The 23350-nt window shown below is 36.9% G+C and overlaps 2 protein-coding genes across 7 annotated transcripts in view; one reads left to right on the top strand and one right to left on the bottom strand.

The window, feature by feature from the left end:
• The first annotated feature begins 1405 nt into the window (after window positions 1–1405).
• Window positions 1406–18592, top strand: ACTA2 (actin alpha 2, smooth muscle). The gene is made up of 9 exons (XM_026687165.2): window positions 1406–1442; window positions 7276–7446; window positions 10309–10437; window positions 11658–11768; window positions 13399–13483; window positions 13574–13735; window positions 15314–15505; window positions 16271–16452; window positions 17500–18592. The coding sequence occupies exons 2-9, from the start codon at window positions 7318–7320 to the stop codon at window positions 17641–17643; spliced, it is 1134 nt and encodes a 377-aa protein (XP_026542950.1). The 5' UTR covers window positions 1406–1442; window positions 7276–7317; the 3' UTR covers window positions 17644–18592.
• The window catches only part of STAMBPL1 (STAM binding protein like 1), a 44412-nt gene continuing 39595 nt past the window's right edge, over window positions 18534–23350 (bottom strand). For all 6 annotated transcript variants that reach the window (XM_087964179.1, XM_087964176.1, XM_026687163.2 and 3 more), the window contains exons 9-11: window positions 22545–22657; window positions 21304–21403; window positions 18534–18844 (exon numbers count right to left, since the gene is read on the bottom strand). In XM_087964179.1, coding sequence (XP_087820305.1) covers window positions 18788–18844; window positions 21304–21403; window positions 22545–22657 — 270 coding nt within the window. In that variant the 3' untranslated portion in view covers window positions 18534–18787. The remainder of the gene's footprint in view (window positions 18845–21303; window positions 21404–22544; window positions 22658–23350) is intronic.

Here is a 23350-nt window from a genome sequence, read left to right as displayed (position 1 = left end):
CTCTAGTCTTGCTAAAAGCAATTGTAGGTAACAACTGCTGATGGGGGGAAAAAACCAGTTGTGTGTGAAGGGACAGTGCTCTAGATTGAAACACGTTTGTTATTCCTTGGTAACTACACAAAGAACTGGAGGCAGTTTATATAATGTATCCCTGATTCACAACAATATTAATTTTAGTAACTTGAGCTACTACAACATGTATTTCACATCCAAGTTTGTTTATTTCTATATCACTTGCTAAATTGAAGTAAAGAACACACTAATCCCACAATTAATATGAGAGCCTGGGAAAATTCCATTCAGTTCAGCAAATTTGGCTATAAACCTTTAGTAAATTTTTAAAGAGGCTCTTGGATTTTAAGGGGTGTGAGGAAAGATATTAAGATACCAGCAGCCACACTGCTCACAGCTCAAAAAGGAACAGAGTTTGGCCACAACTTATAAACCAATGACAGATGTCATTGATGGAGATGTTGGGTTGCTTATTTCAATTAAATTTAGTGGCAAACACTGGGATTTACTTCAGAGTAAATCTAAAATTCTCCTGGTTTTTAATCTATAAAACAGACAATAATCCATGCCTATGGAGATTCTCAATCATTCAGGTTATGGTTCTCCTAAAGATGCTTTTGAACTGGAGAAGCTTCTCGGGTGAGAAGTAAAACATTTTCAAAGGAAAAAAAAAACCAAGAAAATAAATTTGCCTTTCGGAAGCAGCCCTTTTGGGATGGCAATAATCCATGTTTTTTAATATGGTACATCATGAGCATAGTTTTCCTTTTGTTTTGACTATTATAACCCAGAATATCTCTTAGTCATATGTTTGATAAGGCATTTGCTCTGCATTACTGCTTTTCTCGGAGGCCACATAGTACTAAAATCAAATCACAGCTTTGCTTTCCTGTTGTGCACAACGGGAGACATTAATCTTTCTGGCAGATCTAATGTTTGATCCAACCCTCCCCGCCCCCCCTTCTCTGTGAATGAGATCTTTCCAGTATGGAGCCAAGGCAGGATTAATGATTCCTCTTGTGCTCCATTGACAGTTACGATGTACATATAGTACACGTGGATCTCGCCAAAGCATCTGCTCCATGCCAGAAACTGTCCTTGATGCACCAAACACCCCAGGAAACTCTCAGTAGCAGCCAGCCTGGATTCTCGTTGTGTTTATATAGCAGGCAGCCAAAACCTTCTCTCTCCTTGCTTTGTGAACGGCAGAAAGGAATGCCGAGGGGAAGAGACCAAGCAACCAGCAGCCACCCAGAACTGAAGGATTTGCGGAGAAGCCCCTATATGGTTCTGTTTGACAGAGAGATGGAAATGGAGACTGGGTTTGCTCCTTGTTTGGTGAGCTGGTGGGAGGAGACAGGCTATATAGTCAGAGAATATGCCATTTCTCAGTGCACCATCCCAGAACGACAGGCCCTGAGCTGAGAAGGGTAAGTGGCATTAAACCCAGGATAGAGTGAAGAACGTGGAAACTGTCTTCTGAGTTAAGAACTGGGGAGGCTCTTCAGTCTCTGTCTCAGCTGCATAATACAGTTAATAGGAGTTTGCTCTCGGGTTCAGAAGAAAGAAGCACAGTTTCTCCACAACCCTAGGCTCTGCAGATTTACCAGGAAGTAACACTATAACTGAACTCCATAGAAATGATTCCCCTGCATTAGACGTTTTGTGGGGGTGAAGCATCTAATACAGGGAAACTCATGTCTGAGTGAATATGGAAGCTACATAGGATTGTGTGGATTGGCACCACTTAGTTAAGCATTTTTAACTCCTTTAAAGATTTAAGTACCTTGCAAACGGTTTTCTCCTGCTGAAATCAGTGAGGTTGAAAGAAGATTTACTGCATTTGATTTCTGCATTTGTCTCGTTTTCATATTTTCTTTCCATCCTTAAAATTGCAGGGATAAAATAGTAGTAGGGTTAACAGGTTTTGCACAACTGAATTTGCTGTACAGCTTTCCATCTGTTTCTGTACTATGCTCTTTTGTTTTATGATTTTCTGTACTATGATCTTTGTGTGGGTCATCCTGATGGACAGTTCCCTGCTCTTGACTTGATGCAGTTCAAACTGATCCATAATACAAGGCTTCATTTTGGAAGCTGTAACTACAAACCATGAAGTCAGTTTTTCATTGCGGAGCTGAGAAAGGTTTTTCATTTTTGGTACATTCTTTTTCAAACCTTCATTTGAATTCTCACATCTCAGACAAACCAGAAGCCTGGGATCTAAGGATATATAAGAGGTCTGTAGGGGATGTGCATAAGCGCACCAACGTGCCTACCGTCTCTGTCCTATTGTTAATTTTTATTTTTATTTTTTTTATTTGTCTTATATGTATCCATTTCATGTATCCATAACTATGTTTAAAGTTATACCTGTTATCTTATAATTGCTTGACAAAATAAAATAAATAAATAAATAAATGTAGTAGTTGACAGTTGCATTACCAAAAAGGCAATGGCTAACTTTGACTTCAGTTGCCTCAAAGGCCTACGTAAGTAACAACCTGTGTTTGCTTGATGTTTATTTTGCATGGAAATGCCTGCTGTGCTCTTTAAGTACAAGAATAGAGGCTATTCTTAGGTGAGAGTTCACTAGAAGTAAACATACCATCCCCCCCTATTAATACTTCAATGACAGCTAAGATTAATTCTGAGCAGTAAATGCTGCAAAAAATAATTGAAGGGAATGTTTATAAGTGTCAACCAAATATAGGCTTGTAATGAGTCCAAAAGTTTGCCATTTCTGCCATTTGTCAAAAATGGTGCAGGGTCTCCCGCTTGGGTGGGGCGGGGGTTGGACTAGATAACCTACAAGCTCCCTTCCAACTCTGATTATCTGTTATCTGTCTCTTGTGTGGCATGATTCAGGACAGACACTTTTCCTATTTACTTTTAGTAGATATTCAAAGGTAATTTCCCTCAAACTGGAAACAGAGGAAGAAAGGGAGAGAGAAGGGAAGAGAGAGAGAGAGAGAGAGAGAGAGAGAGAGAGAGAGAGAGAGAGAGAGAGAGAGAGGAATTTGCAGTGGAGGTCTATGGAACTCTGTTCCTCTATATCTTATTAATCCAGACACAAATATATATGAAGAACAGAAATGCCATCTGTCTCAGTAATACAATATTTATTATTATATTTCATCAAACTTCCTACTATTTTAATTTGCATGTTTTTGGTAAATTATGCATATCTGTTGCATACTATTTTTATTTTCAGCATCATTATTTTAACTTTAATTAAATTATTATACATAATAATAGCTAATATTAGGATTCAGTAAAGCAAGAGAGTGGTGGTATTTATGCGCATTCAGATGTTCATTGTACACAGTCTTTTCTTCATTGTCTTTGGGTTCATTGCCACTTTGATTTCTTAAAGACTGACTTCACACATGGTAAAATGTAAAGCCATAACCTGGCTTGTATGCTTCAGGTTTGCTTAACACATGAACTCCACTCCTGAGATCTGTAAGCTGTGATAAGTCGTATTTTTGATAATAATGGATTGTTAGTAATGAGCCATGGTTTACAAATAATAACCCTGGATTTACCATCACTGCAAACAAGTTGTTTTATTGTCTAGCAGTCTGTTGGTCTATGACTTTGATTGATTGATTGTCTAGAAAACTGTATGAACACAATTTAAGTCAGTGTAACACAAAACCCAGAACCTTTCCCGTGGTTACACATTTTTGCAGAATTCTTGGCCAGTGGAGACTAATCTGTTTAAAGGGAAACTATTTCAGATATTAAAGTGGAATTTGAATTATTCCCCTTATTCTTGAACTGATTTGCTTGGTGTGTTTTTCAATTGCTTCACTGTAGATTTTCAATTATATTGCTATCATATAGCACATATTTTGTTCTGACATATGTAGCTTGCTTGGCTGGAAAGTGGCATTGTTGCTGTTGTTATTGTTGTAATTAGTCCCAGCAAGCAATGCCTTAAGATTACTAGATGTGAGTTCCAAAAATCAGGAAACCACAAGATGGAATTAAAAAGCACAGAAAATTCTAATTACTTTCTGGCTTTTAGTAGTTCAGAAGTTTGCAGCTCAGATCTGGTAATCCTATTGATGACAATCAATGACTTTATAATAGAGTTTGTGTTTGTTGTTGTATACCATGACTGCGGGAATGCTGGGATTGTGCTTAACTTTGTGTATATAAATACAACAATTACTTGCAGAGCTTATAACTCACAATGTATGTTTGCAGGTTTAGTGCTGAGTTCTGGGCTCTGCCAGTTACTGTGATTTTCCTAGAGCTGAAAATGACTTGCCTTAAATGTTTGCCTTAAATGTTAAAAGTCTTGCCTTAAATGTTTGGTTTCCCTGATTTTCCCTGAGCTTGGGAAGTTACTAAATATGGTTTTTATTTGGAGTTCCCCATGCTCTAACAGAAATGCAGCATCCCCCTCTTCCCCCTCCCTTTAAGAATATTATTTCCCTTTTTGGCTCAGTTGAGTAGAGTTTGAGGCAAGGAACCCTTGACCTTTTCTACTCTCTTCCAAAAACAGGCTTTTAAAAGGCTTTGTTTCCTAATTAGGAAATAGTTTGTTCCCAATCAGCCAGATGTTTTCAGCATAGGTGCAGATTCTGGGTTTTTAGTAAATGTTTATCTGTAAGTGAATAATCTTCATAAAATGCATTTTTTCCAGCATTTCTCTGGAAAATTCTTTCTTTCTTTCTTTCTTTCTTTCTTTCTTTCTTTCTTTCTTTCTTTCTTTCTTTCTTTCTTTCTTTCTTTCTTTCTTTCTTTCTTTCTTTCTTTCTTTCTTTCTTTCTTTCTTTCTTTCTTTCTTTCTTTCTTTCTTTCTTTCCAGTATACATTTTACCCTTTCAAAAAAGTAATGGCGAATAAAAAGCAATTTTACTACAGAATATTCAACACAGGATTTGTTCAACATTACATTTTTGAGATGGTGTCCCCTGCAAATAAGACAAATCATTATTTGCAAATGTGAGATTTTCCACTACTGTATCCATAAACTGAACTCACACTAATTCACTTGTCCTATTGTAAGCTGTTAAAAAGAGCTTTCAATTTTTATTTTCCATTCATAAATGTGTATTTTTAATCTTCTGGCTGAGAAAACATTTGTATCAGGTTCTCTCACACAACCACAGTAACACATTCAACACATTTCAGGATCTAAAGCAGAGGTGGTATTCAGCAGGTTCTGACCAGTTCTGGAGAACTGGTAGCGGTTGAATAGTTCAGAGAACCAGCGAACACCTCTGACTGGCCCCACCCCCATCTATTCTCTGCCTCCCGAGTCCCAGCTGATTGGCTGGGTCTTCTTTTGTTGCCCTGTACAGGAGAACGGAGCTGGAAACCAGGTTAATGGAGTGGGGACTGGGTAGGGAATGGAATTTTGCAGTAACCTTCCACTGGAGTGGGATGGGAATAGAGATTTTGCAGTATCCTTCCCCTGCCATGCCTACCACGTCTAGCTCACCAAGCCACGCTCACAGAGCCGGTAGTAAAATAATTTGAATCCCACCACTGGTCTAAAGCCATATGAGGACAAACTGTTATAATATAGCAAATTTGTTGTGATGGGAAACACATTGGAATCTCATCACCACGAATCTTTGAGGGAAGAAAATGCAATAAAAACCACAGAGAATGGGTACATGTGGGGGAGGTACCACCAACCTTTCCGTGTGCCCCCATTTTCTATCTTTCTATCTTCTATCTTTCCGTGTGCCCCCATGTCCTTTTCTTCAGATACAATTCAATAAAATCCTCTTCTCTTTGAATCTCCACATCACATATAATGTGGGAAACCCAGCCTTGATAATCAACTTATCTACACTTGATAGATAATTATCTGGTGATAGACAATTATCTGATAGACAATTATTGATAGACAATTATCTGGTGATCAACCTATCCCATGCCTTTTTGGCTATTTTTAGTTATTTCTTTTAAATGTTAAGCAATCAATAAAGCAAAAAACTTAATTGCCTACATCTCTGACTTTTGGGGTGTGTTACTTTTCTCTCTCGGTGTTATTCACATATTTTGAATCACAACAAAAAGACTGTGAGATATCCTGCCTGTTATGTTGGAGAAGGTCTGAGATTTGACCTCAACTCAAGCTCATTAAAATATGTTGGCTATGATCTGATAATCTACTTTTCTCAGTTTTTTAAATACATGTCCATCCATTATTCTCTTTTGAGATAACGTAGGAAACATGTAAGAGGTAGTAAGCTAATTTTTGTAGGGATGAAATGGGGAGAGGGGATAATTAGATATAAAGCCATCAGCTACCTGGAAGAAATTATATCTTTTTCTTCCTCATCAAATGAGAAATTTATATATTTTAGAACGAAAGTTGAAAATGATCAGGATGGATAAATTTTCTGCACTCAGAAACCACGTTGTGTTCTTTTTCTGCAAGTTTTGAAAACCATGCCTTAAAGATGCACTTTATTCATTCTGCTTCTTAAAATAAAGGAAACCTGCTTTAAATTAAAGGACTAACAAACTGTAGGGGAAGCTTTAATCCTTTTTTATATGCTATCTTAATACATTTTAACCATTACTACCTATTTTTTTTTAATTACTGCCTTTTAATTACTTATTTTTATAAATAACTCAAAGCAATGAATATACCTAATATTCCTCCACAACAGCAACCTTAAGAATTGGATTGGGATGAGAGAGAGAGGCTGGCCTAAAGCCATCCTGTTGACTTTCTTGCCTAAGCAGAACTAGAGTTCAGACAGTCCTGGTTTCTAGCCTGGTGCCTTAACCACTAGACCAAACTGTGCAAAACCTGCAGCTTTATCATAAGGATAATCAATTTTTGCTCAGGTTACCTTATCTAGGTTGCAAAAATCAAGAAGATTAGCCAAAGAGCTAGTCTTAATCTCCTTGCTGCCATCTTGTGCTCATTTTGGTTTCTGCAGGCCAGGTACAGCTCAAAGGAGCTCAAACTCATTCATTAAGTTAAAAAGTAAAACTAGTTTTAAGTTAGGCAGATGAAACTCCCAGAGTTTGCTGAGCTGCATCTCCCAACATCTAGCTCTCCCATCTAGAATTAATCAGGTTGCTTTTAGGAGTATTGTGCCAAGTGCCTCTCTTCTCCTTTAAGTTAGAAAGTTTAAGTTAAGAGTTTAAACAATTCCTTTATTGCTCTTTGATTTCCCTGTGCCTATTCAAACAGAAAGTGAAGCTATATATTTTAATGCATCTTCTGCTGTCTTTTATTGACTGGATATTTGCATTGGATCTTCTCCCTTCTCTTTGTAGGACAATACCTGTGTGGAAAGTCTTAGTAAGTGACTCTAGAAGATGTGTGAGGAAGAGGACAGCACGGCTCTGGTTTGCGATAATGGCTCTGGCCTATGTAAAGCAGGATTTGCTGGTGACGATGCTCCCAGGGCTGTCTTCCCTTCCATCGTAGGACGTCCAAGGCATCAGGTAAATGATTCAGTGGCTTAGCAAAGAAATCAAAGGAGTCATTTGAAATGAAACTATGGGAAACTTGTAGACATGCTCAACTCCATGACACCACCCTCATGCCATTTATCTTAGATTACTGCAGTTGATATAAAGAGGACTTTTCAGTCAGATTCTTGAACAGATGTCTTAGAAATTGTCCCAAAGGTGCTTTTTTAGGAGGCAACTGGACTTCGTTTTTTCTTTTGAAGACATTTTGCTTCTCATCCAAGAAGCTTCTTCAACTCTGACAGGATAGTGGGGAATGGAAGGATTTATATTCTGAGGACACAGATAAACCTCCAAGTGCTTCAACGACCCTCTAAAAGGATGCAAATGAGCAGCTGTCTGCAAGGAATATAAATCCTTCCATTCCCCACTATCCTGTCAGAGCTGAAGAAGCTTCTTGGATGAGAAGCGAAACATCTTCAAAACAAAAAAGTCCAGTTGCTTCCTAAAAAAGCACATTTGGGACAACCATGAGCTGGATGACTGAGAATCTCCATAGACAATCTTAGAAATTAATAATTTTTCAGAGGAAATTGGCAACTTCTTTTCATTTCTTCTTCAGAGAAGATTGTTGCTGCTTTTCATTACAAAAAACAAATATATTTTAAGTAGTATGAAGGGAGGTGGGATACACACAAATGATGGTAAAGATGTATCTTAGGATTGCCAGGAAATGAAATATAAAATAACAACAAATCTGATAAAATTACTTACTCCCCCTTTCTAAATAGTCATGGATATTACATTTCAGAGTCATTGCTTATGAAAAATCTGAAGCTGCTGAAATTTTTAATGAAGTATATGAGACATATGTTCAATAAACCATCCCTGTCCACCAAATTGTTTCCTTCATGTGGTAAAATAGAGGAAGGGCCATTTGCTGTTTTCCTATTCAGCTGGCATTATATACATAAATGGCTCAAAGCTGGAATAATCAAGGGCCCTTTCCTTTGGGATTAACCATGTTAATTGCCTACTGTATGGTTTCTATTGGCTTTGAAAAGTTCTGTGCCTTTTGATTTATAGCTACTTTACATTCTTCCTTGTTTACATTTCTCTCTTTCCCTGCTTTTGTCTCCCCTCTGTGCCATTAGCTGATTTTCAAATTTACTAATTATTAATAAACATCAAGCTATATTTGTTTATCAGCTGAACAGAGTGGAGAATATACTTGCTCAAATCTGGATGTAGGAATTGATCAGGACTGTACAGGTTACAAACTAAACCAGAAATCACCCACACCAATATTCTGACAATAAAATGGTCTAATGAATTCTTGTGGTAAAATGAAGAGTACTTATACTGTAGTCTATTGATGATGATGATGATGATGATGATGATGATGATGATGATGATGATGATGATGATTCAATATTACCCTCTCTTTTTTTCTACCAAAAGCTACAATTTTAAATACAATAATTTGGAAATAAATCTAATATGAGGTACATGGGTTGACTTCTATATAAACACACATGATCCGGGGCAAATACAAATACAAAGTGAACAATCTTGAAGACTGTTCAAAGTTTACATCAGATGGCTCTCTGCACATTTTACCTCAGTGAATTGTTTTTATTCTCTTCTTTGGTCAAAAGGGAGTGCCAGAGTAATTTATATTACAGATGGTGAGAACATTGATGTTTGTCTACAGATTGATTATCTCAAGGACATATTATAGGAGGAATGAAAATAGGGAAAAATATAAAAAAATAAAAAAGAGGAAAGCTTTACTTCTAATTATTTCAGAATAATTTGCTGGATGCAGTTCAGAAGAGAAACTCTATGCAGATACTTATTCAACTGGCCTGGTTGACTGGCCCTTTTGTTCTCTATTTAGGACCCTGATTGGCTGAATGTAAATTGAATTGATTGTAAAATAATGATGAGTAATCAATATTGGATTTCACGTTGCAAGGCCCAGAAGAATCTAAAGAGCACTTCTTGTTTCCTGTAAATGGAATAGGAAAAGCATTTATTCAAGAAAGCTATTACTGAAAATATCTCAGGTTACATTAGGCTAAATGGTTCAGTGCTGTTGTGATCCAGGACAGTGTGTGTGTGTGTGTGTGTGTGTGTGTGTGTGTGTGTGTGTGTGTATATATATATATATATATATATATATATATATATATATATATATATATATATAAATATAATTAGATATCATGCCATACCATATCATATCATAATATCATACATCATGTCATATTATACCATATCACCATTACATCTCATCTCATCATATTGTATCGTATCGTATCATATCATTATATTACATTATATTATTTATATATAATAATATATAATATATATAATAGCACTTAGCAATAGCTTAGACTTATATACCGCTTCACAGTGCTTTACATCCCTCTCTAAGTGGTTTACAGAGTCAGCATATTTCCCCGAACAATCTGGGTCCTCATTTTACTGACCTTGGAAAGATGGAAGGCTGAGTCAACCTTGAGCCTGGAACTTCCCGCAGCCGGCAGTCAGCAGAAGTAGCCTTCTGCAGTATTGCATTCTAACTATTGCTCCACCTCGGCTCTTATATGATATATAATTATGTTTCTCAATGCTGTGTTTGGTTATTCTGCTAATTGCTCTTGTGCTTATGTGGCATACTTGGTTTTGGTTTGGTTGTTATGTGCACCTCAATAATTATGTCAGTCAAGGAATCACGAACCATGGCTTAATGTGGGTGAATACTGGATCATAGCTACACTCTGGAGAAAAGTAACGCTATGAGATGATGATAACTTTGCTTTCTGTCCCAGTTTGCTTCTAAGACAGATGTGGTCATGTATCTTTCTTCTTCTTTTTTTTAATTTTTAGGGTGTGATGGTAGGCATGGGACAAAAAGACAGCTATGTAGGAGATGAAGCTCAAAGCAAGAGAGGGATCCTGACCCTGAAATATCCCATCGAACATGGTATCATCACAAACTGGGATGATATGGAGAAGGTATTTAAATTGCCATTGTGATAGATTTAATCTATCTGTCTAAGATTTAACAATGTCTATCAGAGATGGCTTCATATTATGTCTTCACTTTTACAATTTTATTATGGCAAAAATGTTTCTAATGTTTTCAGTTCTATTTACATATCTTTGTTGAAGGGTTCTTTTCCCATTTTCTGGAAACTCAAAATGCGTTATACGCTTTTCTTGGATTTCTGGTAAATTGTCCAGGGGGTAGGGCTGAGTTAGAGATGTTTCTCATAATGCTACTAATTAGGACTGCAGAAAAAACAATTACTACCCACCTGCCTTCACGAGTCAAAAAGAGGGCTGTGAAAATATTTACAGACCCCTCACATCCCGGATATAAACTGTTTCAACTCAAAAAAACCGGGGGGGGGGCCCCCCCCCCCCCCCCCCCAATTTCCTCCATTGGTAAAACGAGCTTTCCGGAAAAATAACCAACCCCCACCCCCGCAAAAAAAAAAAAAAGCCGACTCCCCTCCGAGAACAAACCCCCCACCAACCCCCCCACCAAAACACACCACCCAAAACGCCCCAGCCCCCGAAAAAAATTCCCCCAAAAAACCCACCAAAAAAAACACCCAAAAAAAACACACAAACCCAAAAAAAAAACCCAAAACCCCCCCCAAAAAAAAAAAAAACCCCCCATGCTATAGAGCACTGCACACCAGAACAACTAGACACAAGAACAGTTTTTCCCCGAAAGCCATCATTCTGCTAAACAAATAATTCCCTCAACACTGTTCAACTACTTACAAAGTGTACACTATTATTACTGTTAATCTTCTCATTACTCCTTATCACCCATCCCCTCCCACTTGTGATTGTAGGACTGTAACTTTGTTGGTGTATCCTTACGATTTATATTAACTGTTTCCTAGTATGATTTGATTGTTGATTGTACCCTATGACTATCATTAAGTGCTGTACCTTATGATTCTTGACTCTTGACGAATGTATCTTTTCTTTTATGTATACTGAGAGTATTTACACCAAGACAAATTCCTTGTGTGTCCAATCACACTTGGTCTATTCTACTCTACTCTACTCTACTCTACTCTACTCTACTCTACTCTACTCTACTCTACTCTACTCTATTCTATTCTATTCTATTCTATTCTATTCTATTCTATTCTATTCTATTCTATTCTATTCTATTCTATTCTATTCTATTCTATTCATTTTGCCATTTATTCCAGATTTGGCATCATTCATTCTACAATGAGCTCCGTGTGGCTCCCGAAGAACATCCAACCTTGCTTACAGAGGCACCTTTGAATCCAAAGGCTAACCGAGAAAAAATGACACAGGTAAATGGTATATAGTATCATGTTTTGCATAAGCACACCAACGTGCCTACCGTCCCTGTCCTATTGTTTCTTTTATTTTTTATTTTTCCTATATGTATCTGTTAGGAATATGAGTCACCTAACAGTTATTTGGGTTAGAAATATATAAACCAGGATAGACATTTTAAAACTGTCTCTTTAAGAGCATGCTAAAAACTGCAATTGGGTGTGGTTACTCAAACGGCCATAAGATGGAGCCAGAAACCTGGTTTGTCTTGGTCTGAGTCTCAGAAGAGAGTGTGAGTGTATCTCTGTTTCCTTCTGTTGGAAAGTATTGCTGTTCCTCCATTTTTCCTAATTGACTGATATTCCTGGATTTAATGTAAGTCTGATACTGAACTGTTTTTGACACTGGAATTTGATATTTGGATTATCCCTGGATTGAAAACTGACTGATTTAACTTGTGAATGACTCTGGACTGCTTATTTTGGACTTTGCTTAAACCTTTCTGGAAGTAAAAACCTACATTTACTGTACAGTGTATCTGTGTGCTCTGTGTGTATTATTCCAATACTACTCTCTATACATCTCCCTGTATGCGCTCATTCTCCTAATGGGGAATTACCTCAACAGTATCCATGTATTCATAACTATGTTTTTACTTATACCTATTATCTTGTATTGACAAAATAAATTGACAAAATAAATAAAATAAAATTGACAAAATAAATAAAATAAAAATAAATAAAACCTGCCAAAGTGGTGTTTCTACCCTATACACCTGTGGAATGTGATCCATATTTATGTTTTTGAGGAAAAGAATGGAGCCAAGATATTCAGATAATACTAATGTCTCATTGATAACTCCCTCCCTCCTTCTTTCTTTCCTTCCTTCCTTCCTTCCTTCCTTCCTTCCTTCCTTCCTTCCTTCCTTCCTTCCTTCCTTCCTTCCTTCCTTCCTTTTTACAAAATCCTGTATTCCTTCTGAAATTGTCTTTGAGTTTGGAATTACTTGTTCATGAAGCAGATATAACAAGAGACCATTTCTTCTATTTCTAATTTTTGATCTTTGTTCAGGCAAGCAAATTTCTCACAAACTAGATTCAGATAAAATTCAGATGCTATGTTTGGCTCTTAATCAGTACATATAGTTCGGATGTCATCCTTGCTGCTTGTGAATAAGCTTTCCAATGTTTTAAATGGTAATTTTATCAGTCCGCACAATTGTGACCCAGTAAGTCAAAGAATGCCAATCAGCCTCATCAATGGACAATCAGTTAGCTCCATGTGGCCCACAGGGCTTTCAAGAAAATCTGCTGTGATTTTCCAGCAGAAAATTAAAAAAAAAAACTCCTTTAAAAGTAAAATAGTCAAACAAAAATGGAAAAATTGATGAACTGCCAAACATGGCTGTTATTGCCATGTTATATTGCCTGTTATTGCTATGTAATTGCATAGAACTGCAGAATTGTGGGACATGTAGTTCTATACCTCTAATAAGCATCTACTGTCAATGACTATTAAATATAGTCACAAAATATTTTATAACATTGCAAGCCCAATGCCTGGTTTAGAAAAATGGCCTATGGGTGTTCAAATTAAAATAAGCCAAGGGAAGGATTTATTCATTTTTTTCCCTATCATTTTCAGATTATGTTTGAGACATTCAATGTCCCAGCCATGTATGTTGCTATTCAGGCTGTTCTGTCTCTCTATGCCTCTGGACGTACAACAGGTAAGAATGAGAAACTGCTTTGGTCTTTATAACATGAATGAGAGTGAGTTGACTTGAAGGCAATCAAAACCTGTTTTGTGTTACCTCAAGGGATTGTGCTCGACTCTGGTGATGGTGTCACCCACAATGTGCCAATCTATGAAGGCTATGCTCTGCCCCATGCTATCATGCGCCTGGACCTGGCTGGCCGTGATCTTACTGACTACCTCATGAAAATCTTGACAGAACGTGGCTACTCATTTGTTACTACTGGTAAGGAAATTACATATGATCTTCCCTGACATAGAGCTTTATATGCTCCTACTGTGTTTTATAAAACAAATTATTTTTCAAACATTCTCATAAGGAATCCAATTTATATATTTCCTGATGTAAAATTTGGTACATATTATCCATATTTCAAAAGAGTGGCCTAGAGACTGGATTCAAACGGACTGTTGTTGGCAGTCAGAATACAGACAGATCACTGAACTTGTTCCTTGCATAAGCTGGTGCCAAATTCTCTTTAGAGGAAAATGTGTTGCCTTTTATACTGTTTTCCTGACAAACCCACAGCTTGTTTCTCGGAAACCTCAAGAAAAAAAACCCCTACTTACATTTTGAAAAAAATGGAGCAGAAATTGGCACTTATCCAGATGCAATAAATTATTTTATGCAAAGAGTAATTTTAATTATACCGTAGTTTGGCACAGGATGAGAAATTGCATTGCCACGTTTCTTTACATCTGAATCATTGTCTGCTAACCTATGGCCTTTGTGGACATAAAATCAGAATTGTATACTAAAGACAATCCCTGCTGCATCTTACAGGCTTTGAACTAGGGATCCTTGTTCATAGAGGATTGTAATCAACAGTGTCTATCCTAGCGTAGGATAGATTTCTTTTATCCTTATTATCTTATTACTGCATACCAGTTCCAGGGCTTTGGAGAACCTCATCAAGCAGTTTGGTGCTTCAGGGGACTGGAGAAAGAGAAAGAACAAGAAGGGGAAGAAGGGGAATTTTATCACACAGGGATGTTGCTCTCATTTCACGCTGTCATTTTACATGTATCTACTAGCCCTGCAATCAGGAAGTCTTCTTTAGGGCATAGAATAGAATGTGCAATTATATATATATAATTGGGGGATATATATATAACTGGGGGATATATATATATATATATATCCCCCAGCCAAAAAAGCTCATGGAAATATACTGCTTAAATTTAAATTCAAATATTTAAAATTGGATAGGGTTTTTCTTTTTTAATATTGAAATTTAAATATTGAAATTGAAACACTTTGTAGGAGGAATGGAGAATCTGGAGGTGGAGTTTAAAGAAAGGAATCAGCATAGAATTCTTATGTGGCCACAAGTTCTATTCCCCCTCCCCTTGAATTCTGTGGACCCTTATTTAACTCCAAGCAGGTTTCTATGCCTAAGTTGTTTAGCAATAAATCAATTCAATCGAGTTGAATAAATCAGTTGAAATGGATCTTTCAGGCCTGAATCTGACACTTTGCAATATAATAGCAACCAAATAGTAGCAACCAAATAGTAGGTTTTATTTTCCAAACCTCTAGTTCCTGAACTTAGACAAGCCCATCTAGAATGATTAATTTTGACAAATTAAAGAAAAACAAAATTAAAAATGTTTGGCAATTCAGAGTATTTTCAGGATAATACATTTATGATAAAAATGCTGAATGCTGAATTGGTTTATTTAGTTTCAGTCAGCATAAATATTAAACTACAGCTAAAGCAAACACCACAAGTCTGCATTTTTTTCTTGTATCTGATGGAACAGGAGTTCATGCAGGCATCTCTTCTTCAAATTTCATCCACAGCTGAGCGTGAAATTGTCCGTGACATTAAGGAGAAACTCTGTTATGTTGCCCTGGATTTTGAAAATGAGATGGCCACTGCTGCTTCTTCATCATCCCTAGAGAAAAGCTATGAGTTACCTGATGGTCAGGTGATCACTATAGGGAATGAGCGATTCCGCTGCCCAGAGACCCTCTTTCAACCCTCTTTCATTGGTATGTTGATATATACACATAATGTTATATTTTTGTGTGCTCCAGGTCAGTTTTGGTTCCTGGTGACTGCCTAGACTAGTTCCTGAAGTTTTCTTGCCAAGGCTTTTTGGAAGTGGTTTCTAGTACTGAGAGAAAATACCTGGCCCAATGTTATCCAGCTGGCTCCTGGGAATAAGGCAGGAGTGGAATTCACAATCTCTTTGTTTCTAGCCTGGTGTCTTAACCACTACACCATATTGGCTCTAGTCTTGATCTACACAATATCTATCTATCTATCTATCTATCTATCTATCTATCTATCTATCTATCTATCTATCTCAATCTATCATATCTAATATATCTAGCATCCATCCATATCTATCATCCATCCATCCATCCATCCATCCATCCATCCATCCATCGTATCTATCATCCATCTAATCTATCATATCTATCCATCCAATATCTATCTAATCTATCACCCACCCACCCATCACCTATCATCATACCATATCATTTGACAGGACTACCCTTTGACATCTATAAAAAAGTCAATTTGTCCATCCAGATTTCTGGTATTCAGCAATCTTAAAATGCATAAATCTACCTGTATAAAGTTTTCATGCAATTTTATTTCAGATTCTGTTTTCTCTATTTGTAAAAGGTTATAAATACTTTCAACATATGATCGTAAATCATTCTGAAGTGACAAATCAAAAGATTTAACAAGTTTAATTTGTTATTTAAGAATATTTAACAAGGGTTTCCTTTTGAAATCCTCCTCAGGTATGGAATCTGCCGGCATTCATGAAACTACCTACAACAGCATCATGAAGTGTGATATAGATATCAGAAAGGACCTTTATGCAAACAATGTCCTATCTGGTGGAACCACCATGTATCCTGGCATTGCAGATCGTATGCAAAAGGAGATCACTGCCCTGGCTCCTAGCACTATGAAAATAAAGGTATAGTTTGATTGATCACTGCATAATTCACAGTGCCAGAGATAGCTATGTTTACATGATATGTCAGGACTTTTAGAGATGAGGAATCTGCTATGTTCCAGATGTTGGTGAAATGCAGCTGTGAGCATCCCCATCACTAGCCATGCTAGGACTGCTGGGAATTGTAGTTCAGCAATATTTGGGAGTCATCAGTGAGCTGATGGCACAAAAAAATCCTAAACCAATCATTTTCTCAGTTCTGCCCCTGAACTGGGAATGGTTATTGAAAATGTATTTTTTGTTTGATTTGATTTTATAATTTAAAATTATTTTTACTTTCCTTCGGCTCGGACACTTTTATTTTGCCTTGAGAAAATTGGATCTTCAGTATGAAATGGATTTCATCTTACAGTAGCCACACAAGGGGATGCAGCAATATGCACTCAGATACAAGTCAATAAAAACACGAACAAAATGCAGTGCAAAGCACTAACATTCCAGCAAAAGGAATCTTGAATAAAAATGAAATGAAAATTATAAATTGAAATAAGCAAATTTTGATTTAACTTCATATTTTAAAATCAAAATGAATTATCGATGATATTTTGTTTTTAACCATTTCATTGGGATAAATTAAATTCCTTAGTTGAACATGTAGATGTTGAAAGAAAGTTCCCATAAGGAGATTCATCACATCAGTAGTGATTGGATTTAACTTGCCAGTATCATTTTTTCAGTACATATCATGTTTCTTTATCACAGTGAATCTCATGAAAAAGGTTCCTGTTTTCGCAGAATCTTCATAGACTACAATAGATTAGCAATGCAACCAGAGTAGATAACTTCCGTAAGAGTCTAAAGGAACTGAGTATAGCTCATTTTTCTGTCCAAAATGATTTGTGTAATCTCACCCTTAGATGTACAACAATATCAAGAATAAACACATTTGCTTGGGTTAGATACATAACTACCTACAGATATGAAGTCTCTGTTACCAGTTTTGCAATGCTTTCTGTGAAAAATGATGCCTGCATAATTTGTAACATCTGTTCAATCCTTTTTCTTCAGATTATTGCTCCACCTGAGCGCAAGTATTCGGTCTGGATTGGAGGATCCATTCTTGCTTCTCTTTCTACCTTCCAACAGATGTGGATCAGCAAACCAGAGTACGATGAAGCTGGCCCATCCATTGTTCACCGCAAATGCTTTTGAGTTGCTTCCCCTTCTGTGAAAAATATTCTAATTAGCCTACCTACCCCAAGTACCTTCCGTACAATTAGCTGGGTTTCCAATAAGATGTATTTGAGGTTTTTAGGGGGCAGAGGAGGAAAGAATTGTAAACATGCTTTTCAGGTGCTTTGAATTTCTATTAATAAATCTCAACTTTTTCATACTCTACTTGGAGTAAATAGCATTCCTTCTCCTCTGGAAAAAGAGTGAGACATGGCAGATCAACATTATACTAGTCGATATTTGCATTAAAGGTCTATCAATAGTGAAAAACCTGAACCTTGATTAAAGGAAGTTTGTCCTTATTTTAATCATCCACTGGAGAACACATAAAGATAGCAGCTATTTTTTACATTTAAGACTTAGACACATTGTAATTTATGTATAAGTAGAATTGTTTGCCATTCCTCCCTAAGTCCTCTGGTTATATCTAGTTTTCAGTTCTCCATGCCCTCTGACTTCTACCTGCTTTGACTCAGAAAAAAATCAGTATTATTTTGAGGTTCTTGCTTCTACAGTGAATTTATAGGGAGGCAACACTGGCCCTTTAGTAATGCTGCAGCAGGTGTTTGGGACTGAAGCTAATTGAATAGAAGGAACTGGTGTTTGTGAGCTCACACATTCAAAGTTCACTTTATTATTTGAGCAGTTTTTCTGTGTGTTTCTCAGCAGAATCTGCTTTGCTCCTGTTAGTGAGTCTGTTTTTTTCCCCCCATATTTCCTATTCTATTTTATAGCTAGTGTATTTTTAAACATGCTGCAAACATTCACACGTCACACTTAGACACCCCTTAGAATACTTATAGGGCAGGAAAACAATCATATATACTCCAGAGGAGGGGGGAGGAAAAAAAATGCAAAGGGGTCAAGACTGTCATTGTGTCAAGTTCACTTTATTGTCATATTATTCCAATAAAATAACATACCCGGACTGAATGCCACCGTGAGCTTCATTTTGACTGTACAATGAAATAACTTCAAAATGAGAAAAGGGCAATAAATATCAAATTGTTAAATTCAGAACATACAAATATAAAATGTCAGTAACTTGGAAAACACTAGGAAAACCTGGCAGCCTTGTTTTCCTTTGGCCATATGTTTTACCAAAGGCATTCTTCTCTCTGTATCACCTCAGGTCCAGCACAGTTATTTTTATCTCTTTTTCAATGACATGTTTGCAGATCTGCAAAAGAAAACACCAGATTAATCTTAGATTATCTGTCATTAGGCAGCTGCTGCAAAATTAAATAATTTAAATCTGCAACAATTTAAGGGAAATGTGGATTTATTTCATTGGGATATTCATCTGAGGACGAAGGTTCCCTAAGGCTGCGATCCAATTGCAACACTGAAAGGTGCATTTTCAGACAACCATGTTCCGTTCTTTCTTCTTTTGTAGAAGATAAAGATTTCCTTGAGTTAAGCTGGACTCCTAGTGATTTCATTCACACGTCTATATAATTGTCTTGTTCAGCTTCTGGGATTGCTTTTTTAAACGCAACTTGATAAACTGAAGTTTCCTGAAGATTTTCTGTTCAATGTCTAACTTGGTTTAGTTCTTGAGATATTAAAAACCAACATTATTCAGGTACTGCTACCTACTTCCAAGATTACTGGTCAGCGTAAACCTAACCATATTGCTCGTCTTGTTTGGTGGTATACATGATTTAACAGAACTAGTTCTTCTGATTATCTAACTTTCTCCATAACAAACCATGAAGATGCTGGGATATAGGAAGGTTTATCATCTTTAAGAAAGGTAATTTACTTTTTTTGTAGGACAATATAAACAGTTCCATGGGACAAATGGCTATCATCTAATCTTGGTTTCTACAGTAGGAAGAGAAGTAATTTCATTTTGAAAATGGATAAATATCTATTAACTCTATATCTTTGTTATATGGAAACAGACAAACCATTCTCTCCACAGATATATCGAACAAGCTTGGGAACTATGTTAGTTTTTAATACAATATATCTTTTTCCAGAGGCATTCTTACATTTCAATTCTGAACAAATGATTTGACATTTATCAAATTTGGAGATAACTTGTCATTTTTTTGCTGCAAGCACACGGGAATTTCATTTTTAATTAAATTAAAAATGAAATTCTGTTGCCTGCTCTCAAGAGAAAGCATGTATCTACCCAAAACCATACATCACATACATATATGCATGCTATATACATATATACCTGTGCCATATATTCACACACACACACACACACATTAATATATATTAATATAATCTCTGTCCATTTTGAATACGTAATGGAAAGAAGAAACTTGAGAGTTCACAATGTTGATGCTATGTGCAACAAAATTGACTGAATCTAGACCATGGGTGTCAAACTCGATCGTGTCATGTGACATATTGTGATGCATCATGACCTTTTTTGCCTTTGCAGAGCCAGGGTGGGTGTGGCCTGTGCATGATGCATCCGGCCCATGGGCCACCGCCAGTTTCACACCCCGGATCTAGATGTTCTGCTTTGGATACCATGAAGCCTCCTCCCAGGAGGTAAAACAAGCAAAACAGGTCATGAAGAGGATGCGTGGTGTCCCAGACAATACTGCAGACCCTGCTCAAGCATCGCTTAACTGCCATGTCCTGGATAGAAGGAAGTGAACTATTAATGATCTTTTCTGCCATCCTCACCACACTCTGCACAGCTTTCCTGTCTGAAGCAATAATGCTTCCAAACCAGACTGTAATGCAATATGACAGGATGCTCTTGATCGTCCCTCTACAGAAAGTGGTAAGGACATGAGTTGTTTTCTCATGCAACACAGAAAATGCAGGTGCTGCTAAGTCTGCTTCACCAGTATCTCACTGTTGAGCGACCAAGCAGCACACTCAGAAACTTGATGTTGCTAACCACCTCCACAGGTGAATCATTAATACGGAGAGGTGCATGGCTCTGCCTGCCTTTTCCAAAATCGATAATAACCTCTTTAGCTTTTCCTATGTTTAAAATGAGGCTATTTTTGTTACACCAGTTCACTAAACTTGCTACCCGCTTGTGGTAAGCATCCTCGTTGAGAGCGTATCCATCTCACTCACAGAGCAGTATATACTAAACCTTTACAGAGGTTTAGAGTATGAACAAGATAGGAATAGTGAAGAAAAGGCTCTCAAGACTATCTTGTTAGCAAACTCTGAATTCTACAGACTGCAGTGCAAAACATCTGGAAGGAAAATGAGTATGACCCACTTTAATTTCCACATCCTACATCTGACCCTCTGCAAGAGTCTCTCAATGCGTCTGCAAGGTAATATTTGCCTTTAGCAGTTTTGCAGAATGTCTGTATCTTCACTGCAGGCATGTTTGAATTTGCACCAGTATGCAATTTCCACTTCTTATCCAAATGAACAAATATACTGATGTATGAAATGAACAGCTTGCAACACGTATCTAAGTATTGTTGGACTAATCTCAGTCCTGGTGCCATTCTTTTCAATCTTCCTACCAAAATATAAATCTGAGATTTCTCCAAGCTGGCTGGTGATATGAATTGGACCATCTGGATGCATTATATTGGAAAAGTCAGATTTTGATTTATACTACGTTCACATTCCTGCATGTTTGAATAGTGGATCAGTGAATGTACAGAATGTTAAAAATTAATATGCTGCCCTTACATTAAATAGCCTAGGATCCTTGGTATGAGGGTGAAAACTCTTCTTCTTACAAGCAGAAACTTCCAACATGCCAGCATTAGTAAGTCTGAAGATTCCCACCCTAGAAAACAAAAGAAATATTATATCTAAGAAAGCAGCACTAACTCAACAATTATCTATAGCAGATAATGCTGATCTCAGTTGCACAAAGAATACAAAAGCTTTATGGAATCTGCCTGCAAATTGAATTTGTAGTTGGCTACTAATGGAGACACAACATACAGTACTGAGAGAAGCCATTTACTCAACAATTCAAATTACTTTTTGAATATTACATTAATGAAGAGTCATCTTGTTGAGAAACCTGTCGCTACAATACTACAACAACCAAGAATTACCTAATGCTTAGAATAATTTTCCTTCTATTGCTGAGATGCTTCCTTGCAAAGATAAATCTTTCCCCTATAGCATAATTGCATCACAAATTATTTAAGTGAGCTCTGAAATGATGGGCCAGAGGTCTACAGTATTTTGATTGCCCCAGCAAAAATGTTAAAATGACAAGTAAAATAATATCTTACTTTTGAAAAATCCACAACTGAAAAAACGAGCCAAAATAATTTTATCATATGAATTTTAGCTTAATGATTTAATCAAGCCTAAACACATTGCATGTTACATGAAAAAGGTAAATCCCTGGTATTTTTAATGTAAAGAATATAAATATAAAAAATACTTGAGAAGACCACAAACATAGAAGAGTCACTACCATTTAATGAGATATTTCTGGACTATAGTAACATGGATTGGAGCACAGACCAGGATTCACAGAGGTTTCTTTCTTTCTGTGGTCCATGGAGGAGAAGACTTCTATTAAACCTCTATGTCTATGCACCTACTCCTAATATTTTTTTTTCAAAACACTAAAAAGTGAGATAGGTGATTTGATAACCTGAGTTTCAATAATAAAACTCTGTTCATTCAGGTTTAATAAAGCAGAGAGAATGCAGTATGGGAAGGCATAACAGAAGGCATAACATAACAAAGAATATTCAGGAATTAAATTTGATTCTAAAAAGTATACCCTTATCTGTAAAGATTGAAACTCATACAATATGTATTTTCCCTTTTTTCCCTTGCCTTCTTGAACATTTTACAGGTGACATAGATAGAACACAATAAACTAAGATCACACAGCATAGAACACAAACACATTATATGAACGTAGTTATTTGAGGATGGAAAAGGAAGCTCAGACTCACTCATTATGTTTTGGTGAACAAACAATTGCAATGGCCTCTGGCAGCATCAGCTGATAAGAACAATGCGTATGAAGATCAACACTGGATAAGAACGCAGTCTGGGTTGGATGGGACTGCAGAGAGAGGCAACATTTTATATAGCATGTGACTTTTGTTCTATTTTATAAACACAAAAGAAAGAAGTCAGAATTAGCTGTCCCCATCTATTATTTACTAAATAATAAAGAAATGAGATTTATTACATCCTCTCTGTCACAGGTTTTTTTTAAGTGTACCCAAGTCAGTGGGTCAGTGTGAGTCCTACTGCTGGAGAATAGTATCTCTTTCTATCAGCTTCAGGCTGCTTTACAAACATATACCTACCTACCTACCTACCTCTCTCTTTCCCACACAGAAACACCACCACACCCAGCTGTCTCTCTGCTCAACTTTTATAGCTTGCAATTGCTATGCTGGCTACAAAGAAGTCTTAAAGAGACAGTGGTCACAGGGGGTGGCCATTTTGTAGGCATCCTATCCTCTCACAATATCAAAACATGGCTCCAGGTAGCTACCAAAAGTTAAAAATGACACACACACAAACATAATACATAATTGGCAGCTGAGATAAAACCAAAACACTATCAAGTCAACGTTTAAATAACCGCCTCACAGGCTCTGCTATACAGCCCAGCCACCATCCGTGGTGACATAGAGATGTCTCCAAGGCCTTAAGAAAGGCCAATAGAGCTGTGATAATCTAATTTCCATGGGGATGATGTGGGTGTGGGCAGGGGGCATGGCAGCAGCACTCTGCCAGCCAAAAT

The sequence above is a fragment of the Notechis scutatus genome, chromosome 4 (assembly GCF_049901735.1).
Source record: "Notechis scutatus isolate UNSWTSFEM ecotype Mainland chromosome 4, rNotScu1.2, whole genome shotgun sequence".
NCBI lineage: Eukaryota > Metazoa > Chordata > Lepidosauria > Squamata > Elapidae > Notechis > Notechis scutatus.
Note: the sequence above shows the minus strand (reverse complement) of the source record. Positions and strands in the feature narration are given on the sequence as shown.